The following is a 19,111-nucleotide window of genomic DNA, read 5'->3' as shown; positions in this document are numbered from 1 at the left end:
CTCACACGTAGTCACACACACACACACGTAGTCACACTCGCACGTAGTCACACACACACACATAGTCACACTCAAACGTAGTCTCACACACACACGTAGTCACACTAACACGTAGTCACACACACACGTAGTCACACACATACATAGTCACACTCACACGTAGTCACACTAACACGTAGTCACACACACATAGTCACGCACACACGTAGTCACACTCACACGTAGTCACACACACACGTAGTCACACACAGACGTAGTCACACTCACACGTAGTCACACACACACGTAGTCACACTCACATGTAGTCATACACAGTAGTGCATGTTTAAAACTGGATACTTTTAGACTATTAACTATTAGCAGTATTTTACTGGGCGACTTTCACTTTTGATTGAATCATGTTCTATTAAGGAATCTTGTTTTAATTTGTATGACAACCACTACACAGATGTGCTAGGCCCACTCACATAAGGTCAGAAAGAGATGTAGAACACACACACACACCCACGTCAAGTTCACAGGCTGCTGTGTGGCTTGTTAGGCCTCATAAATCAGTCTTCCCCTGGTCTGGTTCAGAGTCTTCCTGCCGACGGAGACCTCTTTGTGCGCACCTCGTCTTCTCAATCTGACCAGTCTCGGGGGGGCCAGATGCACCCATATCACACACACACACACACACAGGGAGGTGTTTTTCCGTGAATGAAATCAGGGTTTGTAGAGCATTCAGCCCTGCATTACTGCGGTTCCCCTAAATGTGTGATAAAATACTACACACACACTCACACCCTGTCCCTCGCTCACACTTCTGTTACACAGCCCCAGACCAGGTGGGCTGTAGGATCTGGTTTGTTTTGCTTCATCTCTTCATCAAGACATAAAGGAATGCTTGAAATCATGAACCTTGGTTGGAGACCAATGACCTGGTTTTCCAATTAAAAGCCAGTTGCTTATATAACCATTAGAGCCCATGTAATCAGGTAGACATTATGGGTCTTCAACACCCCCAGAGTTTTAGAGAAAGACAATCATAGCTTCAAATAGAAGCATGCCATCTCATTATGAGACCAACGGGAGACTACGAACAGTAAAACAAACTTACATAGTCCTTATTTCAAAAGTATCACTTTCGCTCTCTCTCTCTTCCCTCCTTTCTTCCTCTCCTCCCTCCATCCATCAAAGTGCAAAGGGACAGACACAGCCGTAGGGTTCGCTTCAGGACACTTCGGTACAATGTTCCCTAGGGGCTAGTTAAACAGTGAGATGTCCCACTGGAAGTCTTCTGGGGGTCAGGGGTCAGAGCTGTAATAGGGTTAAACGGTGTTCAGACAGGATGGCTGGGCCACGTACGGATCCCTTGGGTCTTTTCACCCGACCACAGGGAGCCTGTAAACACTGCTAGTTTAAATCAAATCAAATTTTATTTGTCACATACACATGGTTAGCAGATGTTAATGCGAGTGTAGCGAAATGCTTGTGCTTCTAGTTCCGACAATGCAGTAATAACGAACAAGTCAATCTAACTAACAATTCCAAAAAAAACTACTGTCTTATACACAGTGTAAGGGGATAAGGAATATGTACATAAGGATATATGAATGAGTGATGGTACAGAGCAGCATAGGGAAGATACAGTAGATGATATCGAGTACAGTATAACATATGAGATGAGTATGTAAACAAAGTGGCATAGTTAAAGTGGCTAGTGATACATGTATTACATAAGGATGCAGTCGATGATATAGAGTACAGAGTACGTATGCATATGAGATGAATAATGTAGGGTAAGTAACATTATATAAGGTAGCATTGTTTAAAGTGGCTAGTGATATATTTACATCATTTCCCATCAATTCCCATTATTAAAGTGGCTGGAGTTGAGTCAGTGTCATTCACAGTGTGTTGGCAGCAGCCACTCAATGTTAGTGGTGGCTGTTTAACAGTCTGATGGCCTTGAGATAGAAGCTGTTTTTCAGTCTCTCGGTCCCAGCTTTGATACACCTGTACTGACCTCGCCTTCTGGATGACAGCGGGGTGAACAGGCAGTGGCTCGGGTGGTTGACGTCCTTGATGATCTGTATGGCCTTCCTGTAGCATCGGGTGGTGTAGGTGTCCTGGAGGGCAGGTAGTTTGCCCCCGGTGATGCGTTGTGCAGACCTCACTACCCTCTGGAGAGCCTTACGGTTGAGGGCGGTGCAGTTGCCATACCAGGCGGTGATACAGCCCGCCAGGATGCTCTCGATTGTGCATCTGTAGAAGTTTGTGAGTGCTTTTGGTGACAAGCCGAATTTCTTCAGCCTCCTGAGGTTGAAGAGGCGCTGCTGCGCCTTCTTCACGATGCTGTCTGTGTGAGTGGACCAATTCAGTTTGTCTGTGATGTGTATGCCAAGGAACTTAAAACTTGCTACCCTCTCCACTACTGTTCCATCGATGTGGATAGGGGGGTGTTCCCTCTGCTGTTTCCTGAAGTCCACAATCATCTCCTTAGTTTTGTTGACGTTGAGTGTGAGGTTATTTTCCTGACACCACACTCCGAGGGCCCTCACCTCCTCCCTGTAGGCCGTCTCGTCGTTGTTGGTAATCAAGCCTACCACTGTTGTGTCGTCCACAAACTTGATGATTGAGTTGGAGGCGTGCGTGGCCACACAGTCGTGGGTAAACAGGGAGTACAGGAGAGGGCTCAGAACACACCCTTGTGGGGCCCCAGTGTTGAGGATCAGCGGGGAGGAGATGTTGTTGCCTACCCTCACCACCTGGGGGTGGCCCGTCAGGAAGTCCAGTACCCAGTTGCACAGGGCGGGGTCGAGACCCAGGGTCTCGAGCTTGATGACGAGCTTGGAGGGTACTATGGTGTTGAATGCCGAGCTGTAGTCGATGAACAGCATTCTCACATAGGTATTCCTCTTGTCCAGATGGGTTAGGGCAGTGTGCAGTGTGGTTGAGATTGCATCGTCTGTGGACCTATTTGGGCGGTAAGCAAATTGGAGTGGGTCTAGGGTGTCAGGTAGGGTGAAGTCTATAGTTATTAGACTTAAAGATGAAGTCTATAGTTATTCATGAAAAAACGAAATCAATGTTTTCCCAGAGACAGGTACTGAGTTGAGAGGCGCTTTACATCCAGATCAAATACTGACTGTATGAGAGAATGGAGCCGGAGGGGATGGCTGATGTTTTACGGGCTCATAACCAACTGTGTTATTTTGTTAGTTTTTTCACGTTGTTGCTACCATCTCTTATGACTGAAAATAACTTCTGGACATCAGAACAGTGATTACTCACCTCGAACTGGACAATGATTTTTTCTTTAACGAGTATGACGCGAAGGATATACTGCTTTCCCGGAAACGGTCCCAAATCCCTGTGATTTGCGTGAAGAAAAGACAGAGAAAAAGGGGGCGGAGGTCAGGCTGCCTTCTGAGAATTCAAACTGGAGTAAACCTCCACTACCATCCGTTCTATTGGTCAACGTGCAATCATTGGAAAACAAAATGGATTATATACGATCAAGACTATTCTACCAACGGGACATTAAAAACTGTAATATCATATGTTTCACTGAGTCGTGGCTGATTTTCCATGCATCAGAAGGACAGGGAAGCTACGTCTGGTAAGACGAGGGGCGGGGGTATGTGTCTATTTGTCAATAACAGCTGGTGTGCGATGTCTAATATTAAAGAAGCCTTGAGGTATTGAACGCCTGAGGTAGAGTTCCCCTATGATAAGCTGTAGACCACACTATCTACCAAGAGAGTTCTCATCTATATTATCCGTAGCTGTCTATTTACCACCGCAAACAGGATGCTGGCACTAAGACCGCATTCAATGAGCTGTATAAAGCCATAAGCAAACAAGAGACTTTAATGCAGGCAAACTTAAATCCATTTTAGCTCATTTCTACCAGCATGTCACATGTGCAACCAGAGGGGAAAAAAAACTCTAGACCACCTTTACTCCACACACAGAGGCGCATACAAAGCTCTCCCTTGCCTTCCATTTGGCAAATCTGACCATAATTCTATCCTCCTGATTCCTGCTTACAAGCGAAAACTAAAGCAGGAAGTACCAGTGACTCGCTCAATACGGAAGTGGTCAGATGACGCGGATGCTACACTACAGGACTGTTTTGCTAGCACAGACTGGAATATATTCCGGGATTCATCCAATGGCATTGAGGAGTATACCACCTCAGTCATCGGCTTCATCAATCAGTGCATTGACGACGTTGTCCCCATAGTGACCGTACGTACATATCCCAACCAGAAGCCATGGATTACTGGCAACATCTGCATCGAGCTAAAGGCTAGAGTTGCAGTTTTCAAGGAGCGGGACACTAATCCGGACGCTTATAAGAAATCCCGCTAAGCCCTCAGATAAACCATCAAACAGGCAAAGCGTCAATACAGGATTAAGATTGAATCCTACTACACCGGCTCTGACGCTCGTCGGATGTGGTAGTGATTGAAAATTATTACGGACTACAAAGGGAAACCCAGCCACGAGCTGACGAGATGAGCTAAATGTCTTTTATGCTCACTTCGAGGCAAGCAACACTGAAGCATGCATGAGATCATCAGCTGTTCCTAACTACTGTGTGATAACGCTCTCGGTAGCAGGATGTGAGCAAGACCTTTAAACAGGTCAACATTCACAAATCCGCGGGGCCAGATGGATTACCAGGACGTGTACTCAAAGCATGCGTGGACCAACTGGCAAGTGTTTAGGAGGTCAGTTTATTTACCTACCTCTGTTACAGATGTTTGGTCTGGTCTGGGCAGAGAAAACACATCCGCCCGAATCTGTGTGTGTGTGCGTTGTATACAAGACATACACAGATACACATAGAGGATACAAGCGCCATAAATGATCATACCTCCAGGCTGTTTCATGTTGTACTACTGGGGTGACCTCATTGTTGGTTTGGCTAACAGAAACAGTGTCGTCCTTTACTTTATCTAAGTCATCAGTGAGATTTTCCAGCAGCCATTGACTCATTTTATTTGTTGTTCTTTAATGAAACTCTGCATGGAACAATCCCTGCTCAAAACACATGGGTTAATCTGTCATTATTATTTTTTTCTCCCTCCCTCTCTCCCTCACTCCCTCTCTCCCTCTCTCTGTAGGGCCCGCTTGGCATGGATGGCAAACCAGTGAGTATCTATTTGATAGATGAATGAAATCTCTCATTGTACTATTTTATTGATTTGAACTCTGGAACTCTCTCTCCTCTTCATAGGGTCTCCCCGGTCCTAAAGGAAGTCAGGTACACTGTCTCATTCCTGCTTCGGTTGTCTTGATGTTGGGATTGGGAAAACAATGGTAAATTCCACACAGTTCTATGCACATGTATTTAAGTCTGTGTGAACCAGGTTCATCTTGGAATCTGTAAGCCGGGTGACACTTTCCTGCTCATCATCAATTGTTATGTATTGTCCCAGTTGGAAAATCCAGCCATAGTGAGTTGGTGAGGTCACCATCAGTAACCATCATGTTACCCATCCAAAAGTTGTTTCAGCCTCTCAAGACCTACCTGAGAACGGAGCACTGAAAGCCCCATTCAGCCCAGCCCTAGGCTCAGCCAGTCCCTGGAGATGCACTGCCCAACCCCCTGCTCAACACACTGCCCAACCCCCTGCCCAACACGCTGCCCAACCCCCTGCCCAACACGCTGCCCAACACCCTGCCCAACACGCTGCCCAACATACTACACAACACTCTGCCCAACACCCTGCCCAACACACTGCCCAACATACTGCACAACACACTCACCATGGAGATAGGGAGATGGGAAGGGGGAGGAGGAACCAACACAGAGCAGAGAGAGAGAGAGAGCTAGAGAAACGGAGATGAACAGAGAGAGGGACAGAGAGGGAGAGGGAGAGAGAGAGAGAGAGAGATATTGTATGCCTTTCAACAGAGGCTCTTTAAAAAGTCATTACGACGGGGCCCCTTGCTCAGCCTCATCTGCTAAGAGAGGACCCATTTATCCACTGAAACATAAACCACTTACAGGGGACTGAGAGCTGTTTCAATAGCACTCCATCCAAACATCATTAATCTGTTGTTTCTTGTTAAAGAAGACGTCAAGCTGAGATTGTCCTACAAATGCACAGCCACCAGAGCTCTGCTGTTAAAGCCAACCAGGTGTGACACAGTCCTTGTTCCAGTGTTTTTACTGAAGGGCCATCTCAGATGAGGAGGGACAGGACAGATGAGGAGGGACAGGACTGATGAGGAGGGACAGGACTGAGGAGGAGGGACAGGACTGATGAGGAGGGACAGCGTGATTTGAGTTCATCATATTTTATTGAAATGTGAACCAGCAAAAAAAACAATAAACAATACAACGAACGAAAAGCTTCTTCGTGCAAAAATACATGCAACCAAACAAAGACAAGATCCCACAACTGAAGGTGGGAAAAAGGGCTGCCTAAGTATGATCCCCCCCCCAAAAAAAAAAAATCTGACCTGAACCTATAGGGGAGGGTCCGGGTGGGCATCTACTCTCGGTGGCGGCTCCAGTTCGGGATGTAGCCCCCGCTCTGATCCTACTCTGATCCTTCCGCTTCTGTGGACTCCGGACCGTGAATCGTTGCCGGAGGGACCTGACCGTTGATTATCACCAGAGGCTCTGAACTGGGAACCACCGCTGGAGGCTCCGGACTGCAGCTCGTCCCTGAAGACTGGACTGCAGATCATTGCTGGAGGCTCTGGACTGCAGATCGTCGCTGGAGGCTCCGGACTGCGGACCGTCGTTGGAGACTCTGGACTGCAGACCGTCGCTGGAGGCTCCGGACTGGGGACCGTCGCTGGAGGCTCCGGACTGGGGACCGTAGCTTCAGGCTCAGGACTGGGAACCGTCAATGCAGGCTCCTTGCCATGGATCGTCACGACAGGCTCCAGGCCATGGATCATCACTGAAGGCTTTGTGCCATGGATTATAACTAGAGGCTCCGGGCCATGGATCATCACTGGAGGCTTCGTGCCATGGATCATCACTGGAGGCTTCGGACCATGGATCATCACTGGAGGCTTCGTACGTGGAGCCGGAACAGGTCTCACCGGACTGAGGAGACATACTGGAAGCCTCGTGCGGGGAGCTGCCACAACACTTCCTGGCTGGATACCCACTCCAGCTCGGTGAGTGTGGAGAGCTGGCATGGGATGCACTGGGCTATGAAGGCGCACTGGAGGCATAGTGCGTAGAGCCGGCGCAGGATATGCTGGGCCGTGGAGGCGCACTGGAGGTCTGGAGCACAGAGCTGGCACAATGCGTCCTGGCTGAATCCCCCCTGTAGCACGGCAAGTGTGGGGAGCTGGAACAGGCCGCACTGGGCTGTGCTGGCGAACTGGGGATACCGTGCGTAGAAATGGCGCAGGATATCCTGGACCGAAGAGACGCACCGGAGGCCAGGAGTGCTGAGCCGGCACAATCCGTCCTGGCTGAATGTCCACTCTAGCACGGCAACTGCGGGGAGCTTGCACAGAGCGCACCGGGCTGTGGATGCGCACTGAAAGCATGGTGCGCAGAACCGGATAACACAGTGCTTGACCGGTCACTCGCTCTCCACGGTAAGCACGGGGAGTTGGCTCAGGTCTGAACCCTGACTCTACCAATCTCCCCATGTGCTCCCCCCAAAAAAATGTTTTGGGGCTGTCTTGTGCTTCGTTGAGCTAACTCCTCGTATCGTCACCGTACTGCTTTCGCTGCCTCTATCTCCTCATTCGGACGGCGATACCCCCTGGCCCTTGTCCAGGGTCCTGCTCCCTCCAGGATTTCCTCCCAGGTCCAGTCCTCCTGACCACGCTGCTTGGTCTGTTGGTCGTGGGATCTTCTGTAACGTTCGTCGTTAAGGGTAGACCAAGGCGCAGCGTGATTTGAGTTCACCATATTTTATTGAAATGTGAAGCAGCAAAAAAACAATAAACAATACAACGAATGAAAAGCTTTATCGTGCAAAAATACATGCAACCAAACAAAGACAAGATCCCACAACTGAAGGTGGGGAAAAGGGCTGCCTAAGTATGATCCCCAATCAGAGACAACGATAGACAGCTGCCTCTGATTGGGAACCATACTAGGCCAACAAAGAAAAAGAAAACATAGAGTAAACTAGAGTATCCACCCTAGTCACAACCTGACCTAACAAAAATATAGAGTATAAACAGGGATCTCTAAGGTCAGGGCGTGACAAGACATTTGACTTCAGATTCTAGTAGGGTGAGGCCGAGTGCTGCAGACTCTTCTAGTGCCCTTGCCAATTCATTGATATATATGTTGAAGAGGGTGGGGCTTAAGCTGCATCCCTGTCTCACCCCATGGCCCTGGGGAAAGAAATGTGTGTTTTTTGACCATTTAAATGTATACATGGATTCATAATGTTATATGTTTTTCTCCCAACACCACTTTCCATCAATTTGTATAGCAGACCCTCGTGCCAAATTGAGTCAAAAGCTTTTTTTAAATCAACAAAGCACGAGAAGGCTTTGCCTTTGTTTTGGTTTGTTTGTTTGTCAATCGTGGTTTGGAGGGTGAATACATTGTCTGTCATATGGTAATTTGGTAAAAAGCCAATTTGACATTTGCCCAGTACATTGTTTTCACTGAGGAAATGTACGAGTCTGCTGTTAATGATAATGCAGAGGATTTTCCCAAAGTTGCTGTTGACCCATATCCCACGGTAGTTATTGGGGTCAAATTTGTCTCCACTTTTGTGGATAGGGGTGATCAGTCCTTGGTTCCAAATATTCGGGAAGATGCCAAAGCTACGGATGATGTCAAAGAGTGTAAGTATAGCCAATTGAAATTTGTGGTCTGTATATTTGATCATTTCATTGAGGATACCATCAACACTACAGGCCTTTTTGGGTTGGAGGGTTTGCGTTTTGTCCTGTAGTTCATCCAATGTAATTGGAGAATCCAGTGGGTTCTGGTAGTCGTTAATACTTGATTCTAAGATTTGTATTTGATCATGTTTTTGTTTTTTGTACTTTGTTATAGGGCCAAAAAGATTGGAGAAGTGGTTTATCCATACATCTCCGTTTTAGATAACTCTTCGTGTTGTTGTCTGTTTAGTGTTTTCCAATTTTCCCAGAAGAGGTTAGATTCTATGGATTCTTCAATTACATTGAGCTGATTTCTGGCGTGCTGTTCCTTCTTTTTCTGTAGGGTATTTCTGTATTGTTTTAGTGATTCACATTGTGAAGGCGTAGACTCAGGTTTTCCGGATCTCTATGTTTTTGGTTGGATGGGTTTCTCAATTTCTTTCTTAGGTTTTGCATTCTTCATCTAACCATTTGTCATTGTTGTTCATTTTCTTCGGTTTTTGGTTTGACATGTTTAGATTTGATAGGGAAGCTGAGAGGTCAAATACAGTTTAGGTGTTCTACTGCCAAGTTTACACCTTCACTATTACAGTGAAATGTTTTGTCCAGGAAGTTGTCTTAAAGGGATTGAATTTGTTGTTGCCTAATTGTGTTTTGGTAGGTTTCCAAACAACATTCCTTCCATCTATAACATTTCTTAATATTATTCAGTTCCTTTGGCTTTGATGCCTCATGATTGAGTATTGCTCTGTTCAAGTAGACTGTGATTTTGCTGTGATCTGATAGGGGTGTCAGTGGGCTGACTGTGAACGCTCTGAGAGACTCTGGGTTGAGGTCAGTGATAAAGTAGTCTACAGTACTACTGCCAAGAGATGAGCTATAGGTATACCTACCATAGGAGTCCCCTCGAAGCCTACCATTTACTATGTACATACCCAGCATGCGACAGAGCTGCAGGAGTTGTGACCCGTTTTTGTTGGTTATGTTGTCGTGGTTGTGCCTAGGGGGGCATATGGGGGAGGGAATGCTGTCACCTCCAGGTAGGTGTTTGTCCCCCTGTGTGCTATGGGTGTCAGGTTCTTGTCCAGTTCTGGCATTTAGGTCGCCACTGACTAGTACATGGTTGACTTGGGGAGGTGTTGATTGGTTGGGGTACGGGTGTGGATGTGGCTGGTGGTGCTGTGGTCTGGATGTAGGGTGGGGGGGATCCCGCAGGTCTGGGAGAGTGTCTCGCTAGTCTGGGCGGGGTGTCAGTTGTTGATCTGTTGCTCCTGTGTGAGGTGTTGGGGCTGTGGTTTAGGGTGATGTCCTTTAGGGTCTTGGCTAAGGTTTGCACTGCTGCCTTGTATAACACTTGCTTTTACCCGCTTCATGGTAGGGGTGGAGAAAATCACTTGTGCATTGGGGAAAGTAGAAGAAGCTTTTTCAATCACTCCCTTGAGTGCTGTGGCCACCCTTTCTTGCTGTGTTGTCAGGTCATTTGTGCCTGTGTGTATTATTATTGGGGTCACGAGTGGCGCAGGGGTCTAAGGCACTGCATTACAGTGCTAAAGGCGTCAGTAAACACCCTGGTTTGATTCCAGGCTGTATCACAACCGGACGTAATTGGTAGTCCCATAGGGCGGCGCACAATTGGCCCAGTGTCGTCCAGGTTATGGTTTGGCCGGGGTAGACCGTCACTGTAAATAAGAATTTGTTCTTAACTGACTTGCCTGGTTAAATTGAGGTTTAACAAACAAACAAACAAACAAAGGTTTACATTCGATGACTGACAGCGTGTTAAAATAGCACTGCTCCATGCCAGGGGATGGTCTGTGTTAAAATAGCACTGCTCCATGCCAGGGGATGGTCTGTGTTAAAATAGCACTGCTCCATGCCAGGGGATGGTCTGTGTTAAAATAGCACTGCTCCATGCCAGGGGATGGTCTGTGTTAAAATAGCACTGCTCCATGCCAGGGGATGGTCTGTGTTAAAATATCACTGCTCCATGCCAGGGGATAGTCTGTGTTAAAATAGCACTGCTCCATGCCAGGGGATGGTCTGTGTTAAAATAGCACTGCTCCATGCCAGGGGATAGTCTGTGTTAAAATAGCACTGCTCCATGCCAGGGGATGGTCTGTGTTAAAATAGCACTGCTCCATGCCAGGGGATGGTCTGTGTTAAAATAGCACTGCTCCATGCCAGGGGATGGTCTGTGTTAAAATAGCACTGCTCCATGCCAGGGGATGGTCTGTGTTAAAATAGCACTGATCCATGCCAGGGGATAGTCTGTGTTAAAATAGCACTGCTCCATGCCAGGGGATGGTCTGTGTTAAAATAGCACTGCTCCATGCCAGGGGATGGTCTGTGTTAAAATAGCACTGCTCCATGCCAGGGGATGGTCTGTGTTAAAATAGCACTGCTCCATGCCAGGGGATGGTCTGTGTTAAAATAGCACTGATCCATGCCAGGGGATAGTCTGTGTTAAAATAGCACTGCTCCATGCCAGGGGATGGTCTGTGTTAAAATAGCACTGATCCATGCCAGGGGATGGTCTGTGTTAAAATAGCACTGATCCATGCCAGGGGATGGTCTGTGTTAAAATAGCACTGCTCCATGCCAGGGGATGGTCTGTGTTAAAATAGCACTGATCCATGCCAGGGGATGGTCTGTGTTAAAATAGCACTGCTCCATGCCAGGGGATGGTCTGTGTTAAAATAGCACTGCTCCATGCCAGGGGATGGTCTGTGTTAAAATAGCACTGCTCCATGCCAGGGGATGGTCTGTGTTAAAATAGCACTGCTCCATGCCAGGGGATGGTCTGTGTTAAAATAGCACTGCTCCATGCCAGGGGATGGTCTGTGTTAAAATAGCACTGCTCCATGCCAGGGGATGGTCTGTGTTAAAATAGCACTGCTCCATGCCAGGGGATGGTCTGTGTTAAAATAGCACTGCTCCATGCCAGGGGATGGTCTGTGTTAAAATAGCACTGCTCCATGCCAGGGGATGGTCTGTGTTAAAATAGCACTGCTCCATGCCAGGGGATGGTCTGTGTTAAAATAGCACTGCTCCATGCCAGGGGATGGTCTGTGTTAAAATAGCACTGCTACATGCCAGGGGATAGTCTGTGTTAAAATAGCACTGCTCCATGCCAGGGGATGGTCTGTGTTAAAATAGCACTGCTCCATGCCAGGGGATAGTCTGTGTTAAAATAGCACTGCTCCATGCCAGGGGATGGTCTGTGTTAAAATAGCACTGCTCCATGCCAGGGGATGGTCTGTGTTAAAATAGCACTGCTCCATGCCAGGGGATGGTCTGTGTTAAAATAGCACTGCTCCATGCCAGGGGATGGTCTGTGTTAAAATAGCACTGCTCCATGCCAGGGGATGGTCTGTGTTAAAATAGCACTGCTCCATGCCAGGGGATGGTCTGTGTTAAAATAGCACTGCTCCATGCCAGGGGATGGTCTGTGTTAAAATAGCACTGATCCATGCCAGGGGATGGTCTGTGTTAAAATAGCACTGATCCATGCCAGGGGATGGTCTGTGTTAAAATAGCACTGATCCATGCCAGGGGATGGTCTGTGTTAAAATAGCACTGCTCCATGCCAGGGGATGGTCTGTGTTAAAATAGCACTGCTCCATGCCAGGGGATGGTCTGTGTTAAAATAGCACTGCTCCATGCCAGGGGATGGTCTGTGTTAAAATAGCACTGCTCCATGCCAGGGGATGGTCTGTGTTAAAATAGCACTGCTCCATGCCAGGGGATGGTCTGTGTTAAAATAGCACTGCTCCATGCCAGGGGATGGTCTGTGTTAAAATAGCACTGATCCATGCCAGGGGATGGTCTGTGTTAAAATAGCACTGCTCCATGCCAGGGGATGGTCTGTGTTAAAATAGCACTGCTCCATGCCAGGGGATAGTCTGTGTTAAAATAGCACTGCTCCATGCCAGGGGATGGTCTGTGTTAAAATAGCACTGCTCCATGCCAGGGGATGGTCTGTGTTAAAATAGCACTGCTCCATGCCAGGGGATGGTCTGTGTTAAAATAGCACTGCTCCATGCCAGGGGATGGTCTGCACTGCTCCATGCCAGGGGATGGTCTGTGTTAAAATAGCACTGCTCCATGCCAGGGGATGGTCTGTGTTAAAATAGCACTGCTCCATGCCAGGGGATGGTCTGCACTGCTCCATGCCAGGGGATGGTCAGCACTGCTCCATGCCAGGGGATGGTCTGTGTTAAAATAGCACTGCTCCATGCCAGGGGATGGTCTGTGTTAAAATAGCACTGCTCCATGCCAGGGGATAGTCTGTGTTAAAATAGCACTGCTCCATGCCAGGGGATGGTCTGTGTTAAAATAGCACTGCTCCATGCCAGGGGATAGTCTGTGTTAAAATAGCACTGCTCCATGCCAGGGGATGGTCTGTGTTAAAATAGCACTGCTCCATGCCAGGGGATGGTCTGTGTTAAAATAGCACTGCTCCATGCCAGGGGATGGTCTGTGTTAAAATAGCACTGCTCCATGCCAGGGGATGGTCTGTGTTAAAATAGCACTGCTCCATGCCAGGGGATGGTCTGTGTTAAAATAGCACTGCTCCATGCCAGGGGATGGTCTGTGTTAAAATAGCACTGATCCATGCCAGGGGATGGTCTGTGTTAAAATAGCACTGCTCCATGCCAGGGGATGGTCTGTGTTAAAATAGCACTGATCCATGCCAGGGGATGGTCTGTGTTAAAATAGCACTGATCCATGCCAGGGGATGGTCTGTGTTAAAATAGCACTGCTCCATGCCAGGGGATGGTCTGTGTTAAAATAGCACTGCTCCATGCCAGGGGATGGTCTGTGTTAAAATAGCACTGCTCCATGCCAGGGGATGGTCTGTGTTAAAATAGCACTGCTTCATGCCAGGGGATGGTCTGTGTTAAAATAGCACTGCTCCATGCCAGGGGATGGTCTGTGTTAAAATAGCACTGCTCCATGCCAGGGGATGGTCTGTGTTAAAATAGCACTGATCCATGCCAGGGGATGGTCTGTGTTAAAATAGCACTGCTCCATGCCAGGGGATGGTCTGTGTTAAAATAGCACTGCTCCATGCCAGGGGATAGTCTGTGTTAAAATAGCACTGCTCCATGCCAGGGGATGGTCTGTGTTAAAATAGCACTGCTCCATGCCAGGGGATGGTCTGTGTTAAAATAGCACTGCTCCATGCCAGGGGATGGTCTGTGTTAAAATAGCACTGCTCCATGCCAGGGGATGGTCTGCACTGCTCCATGCCAGGGGATGGTCTGCACTGCTCCATGCCAGGGGATGGTCTGTGTGGAGAGAACAAGTTGACACCTCTCACCTCTCACTTCACACCTCAGTGTTAATTGAGGTTGCAGTCAGGTATGTTCTGACCAAGCAAGCTTGGTAGCCTTAATTTAACATTCAGTCCTTATAAACTAAAATATATCATTGTAATGTATTTTTCGTCTTGGCTTCTCTCTACCTTTTTCTAACACCCCAACACACACACACACACACACACACAGTGAGGAGCCCAGCTCAGCCTGTCAACCTGGAGGACATTACTAGCAGATGTCCCCTACAGCTCTCCAGTGCGGTCACAGTTGTTTTCTCCAGTACCGTTCGTCACAGTGGGTTTGTGGTCGTAGTTCGGTCATGAGCCACGTTCACTGTCACAGCGCCACTTGTCATCCGATTGTTCAGTGTGACTGAGAGATGGGTGAGAGGATGGCCCGTAGTGAGGATTAGCTCATCTATGAGTCCACTATCCATAGGGGAACTACTCAAGCAGTCAACCAGTCAAATCCTCCCCTAACACACTCAGCATGACCACATAGCATTAGCTCAGTCAGAGCAGAGAATCAGTGTGCTGTGGCTGCCAACCCCTATGTTTCCATTTAGCCATAATAGCTAATGGTCTCCATACTGAACAACATAGTTCTATTTTATTACATGAAAAGTCTTTCTCTGAGGGAGAGATGGAAGAATGGACGTCTTGCACTTTGAATTTGATCTCTCATTACCTCAGAAACCTCTTGACAGGACTCCCGGAGGCTTTTTACTCCATTGGCAAACGTTAGCGAAGGTTGCTAAATGTTAGCGTAGCCCTTGGGTCGTTCTAATACTTGCTCACATTCAGAGACTGAACTATTAACCTATTCCCTGTGACTTACGGCGAGGGGGATGTCTGTAAGTGACATGGCTATTGGGCAATATAATCACCTTGAGGAATTCTGTTTTATCGAAAGCCATCCACTAGCTGCTAGTAGTGAATCAAGGAGATATGAACATTAGGGTTGGAGGTGGATCACCCCAGAGTCGTCTTAATAAGTTGAAAGGTCTTGATTACACACAGATGAGAAGCGGTTTATAATAACTGATGTATCCTGTTTGACCATTATATCTCTCCTCTTCCTCCAGGGACCAGTGGGACCCAAGGGAGATAAGGTATGTTCAAATATAGAATCTTACCTCACTCCCAGCTGTACTATATTCATGCACATGGATGTATTGTGTAACTGTGGATTCCGTCCTATACACGCATTGTACACACTGACTGACAGTCGGACACACATGTTCTCAGACATCTTATATCTTACATACATTCCACGCAGAATACACAAACACCCACACACAGTTTTTCACACCTCCTCTATCCAACAGGCTATAGATTACCTGACCTATATGAACAGAGATCTTATATGAGCAGCGCCAGATGTTCTCACACACTCTGTCCAGCCCAAGATGTTAGAAACAGATGGCACTGTATAGACCTGTGTGTCTCTAGCATTATGGAAGCTGTCAGGAATCGTGAATTTGCCCAAGGTGTGGAAATCCTGGATACAAGGATAAAGGAAACAAATTCTATATTTAAAGGTTTATGAAACAAAAATCATGTGCAGCACAGAGGGAGACTAACACGTTCCTTCACAGCAACGTACCAATCTGCCCCATTCCAAAGAGAAGACAGTCACTAAATCCTTCAGCTTTATTTTTTATTTTATATTTGACCTTTATGTAACCAGGTAGGCCAGTTGAGAACACCTTTATTTAACCAGGTAGGCCAGTTGAGAACACCTTTATGTAACCAGGTAGGCCAGTTGAGAACAAGTTCTCATTTACAACTGCGACCTGGCCAAGATAAAGCAAAGCAGTGTGACACAAACAACAACACAGAGTTACACATGGAATAAACAAACTTACAGTCAATAATACAATAGAGAAAGTATATATACAGTGTGTGCAAATGAGGTAGAATAAGCCAATAAATAGAGCATAGTGGCGAAATGATTACAGTTTGGCAAATTAAACACTGGGGTGATAGATGTGCAGAAGATGAGTGTGCAAGTAGAGATACTGGGGAGCAAAGGAGCAAAATAAATAACAATATGGTGATGAGGTAGTTGGATGGGCTATTTACAGATTGGCTATATACAGGTGCAGTGATCTGTGAGCTGCTCTGACAGCTATCTCTGTTCTCTTTCCAGCTGCCTCCTGGGCCCTGGTCAAAAGATCAGCCAACTTAGACGTCGATCACTTTAAAGTGCCTATAGCTGAATTACAGCCATCAGCCTTATCCTCAGGAATGTCACTTAGAACGCCAAGTGATGTTTTATGGTGACCCCTATCCTCAGGGAGAGGTCACTCAGAGGCCGATACACAGGAGCAGCTGTGTTTTATTCCTGCTGATAATAAGAAATTGGGAATGACAGATGATGCTAAAGTTCCTGTAAAATGGTCAGGTGTTCTGTAATCACCATAGATGGCCCTGTTGAGAAAACAAAGCCCAAAATCCCGTCAGAGCATCAGCTACCCTCAGCGCATGTCCTCTCCTCTCCCAGCTCCCATCCTAGGAGTTGATTCAGAAATTCAGATTTCCTTGGTTCGGCAATGGTTTGATTCCAAGTGGCTTTGGTTTGCACTGTCTAGCCTACTGTAGAATCACTACTAATTGTGTAATTGCACTGCTGTCAACTGTTCTAAATTTAGAGCTAAATGTGTGTTGATGGTTGTTCTCCTCTTGTGTGTCCTCTATAGGGTGACCAAGGAGATATTGGTCCCAGGGTAAGTCCCTCTCCCACTCTTTCTTTCCCTCTCTCTCTCTCTCTCTCTTCCTATCTGACTATTGAAGTCAATTGTGTGGGTTATGTACACTGACCTGAGGAGACTCGCTCAACAATTGCGTTTGTTCCAATAAAGGTTATGTTCTTCCCTAATCAGATTTAACTTCCCAAACGCTATCTGTCCTCCGTCTCCATCTGTCTCTCCCCTCCCTCTTTCTCCCTCTCCCTGCCCCACCCGTTCTCCCTCTCCCTGCAGATTAGAGTAATGGTCCATCCATCCCAAATCAGAAATCAAAGGAGAGGGTAGAGGTTAGACTGAGGGTAGAAGGTAGACTGAGGGTAGAGAGTAGAGGGTAGACTGAGGGTAGAGGGTAGACTGGGGGTAGAGAGTAGAGGGTAGACTGAGGGTAGAGGGTAGACTGGGGGTAGAGAGTAGAGGGTAGACTGAGGGTAGGGTAGACTGAGGGTAGAGGGTAGACTGAGCGTAGAGAGTAGAGGGTAGACTGAGGGTAGAGGGTAGACTGAGGGTAGAGGGTAGACTGGGGGTAGAGAGTAGAGGGTAGACTGATGGTAGACTAAAGGTAAAGGGGAGACTGCAGGTCTGGGACAGGTAGCATGTCCGGCGAACAGGTCAGAAAGAAAGAAAGAAAGAAAGGAGAGAAAGAAAGAAAGAGAGAAAAAGAGAGAGAGGATTAGAGAGAGCATACTTAAATTCACACAGGAAACTGGATAAGACAGGAGAAATACTCCAGATATAACAGTGACCCTAGCCCCCGACACAAACTAATGCAGCATAAATACTGGAGGCTGAGACAGGAGGGGTCAGGAGACACTGTGGCCCCATCTGATGATACCCCTGGACAGGGCCAAACAGGCAGGATAAAACCCCACCCACTTTGCCAAAGCATAGCCCCCACACCACTAGAGGGATATCTTCAACCACCAACTTACAGCACATTTCAGACATGGAATGCAACACACTGTGCTTCTCTCTCTCTCTCTCTGCATCTGGACTATGCTGTTATTGTTGCCTTTTCATGATGTGACATCATCCATCCCTGTATTTAACATCTATTTACTTATCTCCTACTTTACTCAGTGCGGGTCCATACTCTGCTACCCTGGGCATATCTGGTCATGGCCTCAGTTATATTAACAGTTTACAGTACTGTATATTTTTATCAGACTATGTTAAATGAGTTTACTCTGGGTCAGGTCACAGGTTATGGATAAACATTGTCTCCTACCTACAATTTGAATGAATGCTTCTCTCTCTACTCAGCTACTGCTCTTTCTGTCACTGATTACATTTGAGATAGGAACTAGGGTGCCATTGGGCAACCGCTGTCTCTCATTCACCTCTCTCTCTAAGACCACACACTGGTGTGTGTGAATGAAGGAGATATCGCTATTACATGTCAACAGGACAAACACAGTGGTATTTAGACAGTGCTGCTTTGCAAGGACGATATTTACTACGAGGTCAGAAACATTGAAGACATTCCTAACGTTGGTTTCCCAGCCTCTCAGCCTATCCTGCCAGAACTAGAGGTAATTGTCTGTGTGGTAATGAATCCCTTTGGCATCCTGCATTAGCTATTCCTCCAAAGGATAAATATTGTACTTGGATGCGGTGCCTCTAGCTGCGATCTGCCTGGGTAACTTTAGAGCTGAGCCGCAGAGGCTCGCTTAGGAACACAAGTTTGTCCCAAACAAAAGCATCTCACTGCCTGCCGCTTTGCGCCATACTGGGTGGTGATAAATCATGTGGCAAGTGCAAGCCAATTAGAGGGAAGGGAGGATTAATCAAGATGGATGACATCACACATCACTCTGAACAGCTCGATCCTGAATGAGTGTTAAGTGGTATTCTAACTGTACATATCAGCTACTGTCTTGACCTTTGTTGTCTGTTTTAAAAGGACTTGATAATGGAATGAAGGAGACAGTAGGTCTGCACCATAGTGGACTCATCTTTGTATCATGAGCCCATTCCCCCCACCCCACCCCCCAGCTCTGTCATTACTGGGTTCTGCTGCCAACAGAGTAACTGATACAATCTGTCCCTGTACTCCTGTGCTCTCTGTCCTCATACTTCTGCCCCCTTGGAGAGGAAGAGAGGAGACACACACAACAGGAAGTAGTCATGCATCACTGTCAGTGGGACTTCCTGTCAATCTGTCATCATTAGTGCCAGTGTTGGCCCTTGAGTGAGCTCACATCACACACACAGGATGGCACGG

General features: G+C 47.1%; 1 protein-coding gene across 5 annotated transcripts in view; it reads left to right on the top strand.

Annotated features, from left to right (window-relative positions):
* Positions 1-19,111, top strand: part of LOC109878755 (collagen alpha-1(XXIII) chain-like) — a 246,472-nt gene that overhangs the window by 175,198 nt on the left and 52,163 nt on the right. For all 5 annotated transcript variants that reach the window (XM_031789902.1, XM_031789901.1, XM_031789904.1 and 2 more), the window contains exons 6-9: positions 5,118-5,144; positions 5,231-5,257; positions 15,226-15,252; positions 16,843-16,869. In XM_031789902.1, coding sequence (XP_031645762.1) covers positions 5,118-5,144; positions 5,231-5,257; positions 15,226-15,252; positions 16,843-16,869 — 108 coding nt within the window. The remainder of the gene's footprint in view (positions 1-5,117; positions 5,145-5,230; positions 5,258-15,225; positions 15,253-16,842; positions 16,870-19,111) is intronic.

This window comes from Oncorhynchus kisutch, linkage group LG15, assembly GCF_002021735.2.
Source record: "Oncorhynchus kisutch isolate 150728-3 linkage group LG15, Okis_V2, whole genome shotgun sequence".
In the NCBI taxonomy this organism is placed as follows: Eukaryota; Metazoa; Chordata; class Actinopteri; order Salmoniformes; family Salmonidae; genus Oncorhynchus; species Oncorhynchus kisutch.
Note: the sequence above shows the minus strand (reverse complement) of the source record. Positions and strands in the feature narration are given on the sequence as shown.